Genomic DNA, 2,806 nt, shown 5'->3' on the forward strand with positions numbered 1-2,806 from the left:
TTGTCCCGAGAAGAGGCCAACTCCCATTGTGGGACCACCTTGAGGGACGGTCCTACTTCTCTCACTGCCCAGAATTGTAATATGCAGAAGGCCACTGGGCAGAAGTAAGCCCTTGGCCAAGGATGGAAATTCACCTGCTGGTGGTCCTGTCGGGCTAAGATGTTTCATTGTAATTGTGTTGATTGCGAGAGGATTTGAAAAAGTTTCCTTTTACATTTTGTGAAGAGGCGCAGGCCGAGCGGTTGTGCCCGCGTTTCTGACCTCCATCAGCAGTCGTCTATTCCACGTAGTACCCTGGAGTAGGAGATTCAGAATCGAATCTCTTCTCCCTTCTCCCTCCGGGTTACAAATCTCTTGAAACATAAGTTAGTGGAACTTTGCTTGAGGGCAGCAAGGCGAACCCCATCCCTACTCACTGGAGCTCAGCTTTGATTTTTAACCTCCCTACCCCACCCTTCCAGAACACACACATTCCCATTCCAAACTGATTTTATTTTTAAAAAAAACAACAAAAAACCATTTTAAACATAATGATGCAACTTGGTGTGCACTACGGCGAATTTACAGTGAGATTTTTTTGATCTTCAGCTACACTGCAGCAACATGGATGCCCAGCCTGGAGCAGCAGCAGCCAGGATGACCTGGAGCCAGGGGGGCCTTCGGAAAAGATGCACACCCTTCCTGGGTGATGTTTCAGCTTTTTGAGGAACCTTATCATCAAAGACAATGGCCAGCAATGTTACCAACAAGACAGATCCTCGATCCATGAACTCCCGTGTATTCATTGGGAATCTCAACACTCTTGTGGTCAAGAAATCTGATGTGGAGGCTATCTTCTCAAAATATGGCAAAATTGTGGGTTGCTCCGTTCATAAAGGCTTTGCCTTTGTTCAATATGTTAATGAGAGAAATGCCCGGGCTGCAGTGGCAGGAGAGGATGGCAGAATGATTGCTGGCCAGGTTTTAGATATTAATCTGGCTGCAGAGCCAAAAGTGAACCGAGGAAAAGCAGGTGTGAAACGATCTGCAGCGGAGATGTACGGGTCAGTACCAGAACACCCTTCTCCGTCCCCTCTACTCAGCTCCTCTTTTGACTTGGACTATGATTTTCAGCGGGATTACTATGACAGGATGTACAGTTACCCAGCACGTGTTCCTCCTCCTCCTCCTATTGCTCGGGCTGTAGTGCCCTCGAAACGCCAGCGTGTATCAGGAAACACCTCACGAAGGGGCAAAAGTGGCTTCAATTCTAAGAGTGGACAGCGAGGATCTTCTTCCAAGTCTGGAAAGTTGAAAGGAGATGATCTTCAGGCCATTAAGAAGGAATTGACTCAGATAAAACAAAAAGTGGATTCTCTACTGGAAAGCCTGGAAAAAATTGAGAAGGAGCAAAGCAAACAAGGAGTAGAGATGAAGAATGATAAGTCAGAAGAGGAGCAGAGCAGCAGCTCCCTGAAGAAAGATGAGACTAATGTGAAGATGGAGTCTGAGGGGGGTGCAGATGACTCTGCTGAGGAGGGGGACCTACTGGATGATGATGATAATGAAGATCGGGGGGACGACCAGCTGGAGTTGATCAAGGATGATGAAAAAGAGGCTGAGGAAGGAGAGGATGACAGAGACAGCGCCAATGGCGAGGATGACTCTTAAGCACATAGTGGGGTTTAGAAATCTTGTCCCATTATTTCTTTACCTAGGCGCTTGTCTAAGATCAAAATTTTCACCAGATCCTCTCCCCTAGTATCTTCAGCACATGCTCACTGTTCTCCCCATCCTTGTTCCTCCCATGTTCATTAATTCATATTGCCCTGCGCCTAGTCCCATTTTCACTTCCTTTGACGCTCCTAGTAGTTAAGTCTTACCCTGTAATTTTTGCTTTTAATTTTGATACCTCTTTATGACTTAACAATAAAAAGGATGTATGGTTTTTAAAAAAAAAAAAAAAAAAAGAAAAAGTTTCCTTTTAAATAGAAAAAAAAATGAGGGGTAGTGATTCCTAACATCTTAGCACCTATGGCAGATCTTAGCATCTGTCAAAATTTATACAAAATCTAAGTTTACAAACAAGCCTTAGCTGTGTTTACTCCTTCTTACAGCTCCATGTGGCTTATCTTGGCCTTTCCTAATTTATAGGATATTCATTCCTTGGAGAAACTGGACATCTTTATCTGGCCATCGCATCAATGGGGTTCAGTAAATCAGACTAAATTTACTTCATTATAATGATGAAGGTACTTCATTATTATAAAATTTAACATTAACATCAACCTTTATAACATTTTACCCACAAAAAATCCTAAGAAGGCTAAAAAAAGAAATTCTACAAAAAAATTTTATGTGTATTGGTGTCGGGGCAGGGATTAGCATAAAGCAGTTATAAAGGCTCACTACCGTGTATATGTGAAAGCTGGAAAACAGATTCCCATGATCCCTAAGAGCCAGAAGAAAATGCAGGCACACTGGCTTCCTCATTCTCCAAATTGGAAACATCTGTGTTGTCCAGGCTCTCACTTTTCCCATAGTCAAAGGGGCAGCTCCTAAAACTGGGCGGCTTCAGAAGTGTATGAGGGTTTTTGGAACAATAATAACGCAGGGTGTCTTGAATTTAGGAGACCCTAAGTATCTTTGACTCTTCGGGGATATGGAACTAATTGGGGTGGCCCCAACTATTTTGGTTGTAGAAATTAAATAAAAATATAAATACATTATTTTGTTTAAAACACACCACCATAAATGTTTATTTTGCATACTTTTAAGAAAGAAACAAATATCCGCTAATGAAATCAAGACCAATGTTTTCACATTA

General features: G+C 42.6%; 1 protein-coding gene across 2 annotated transcripts; it reads left to right on the plus strand.

Annotated features, from left to right (window-relative positions):
* The first annotated feature begins 219 nt into the window (after positions 1-219).
* On the plus strand, positions 220-1,935 carry LOC119061933 (heterogeneous nuclear ribonucleoprotein C). 2 transcript variants are annotated; one of them, XM_053668762.1, is made up of 3 exons: positions 220-342; positions 568-1,043; positions 1,083-1,935. In XM_053668762.1, the coding sequence occupies exons 2-3, from the start codon at positions 727-729 to the stop codon at positions 1,648-1,650; spliced, it is 885 nt and encodes a 294-aa protein (XP_053524737.1). In that variant the 5' UTR covers positions 220-342; positions 568-726; the 3' UTR covers positions 1,651-1,935. The 2 variants fall into 2 exon arrangements, with proteins under 2 accessions (XP_053524737.1, XP_053524706.1); XM_053668731.1 differs by having other exon boundaries at positions 568-1,935.
* The last annotated feature ends 871 nt before the right edge of the window (positions 1,936-2,806 follow it).

Source organism: Artibeus jamaicensis, unplaced genomic scaffold (genome assembly GCF_021234435.1).
Source record: "Artibeus jamaicensis isolate MK-2021 breed Jamaican fruit bat unplaced genomic scaffold, CSHL_Jam_final contig_1015, whole genome shotgun sequence".
NCBI lineage: Eukaryota > Metazoa > Chordata > Mammalia > Chiroptera > Phyllostomidae > Artibeus > Artibeus jamaicensis.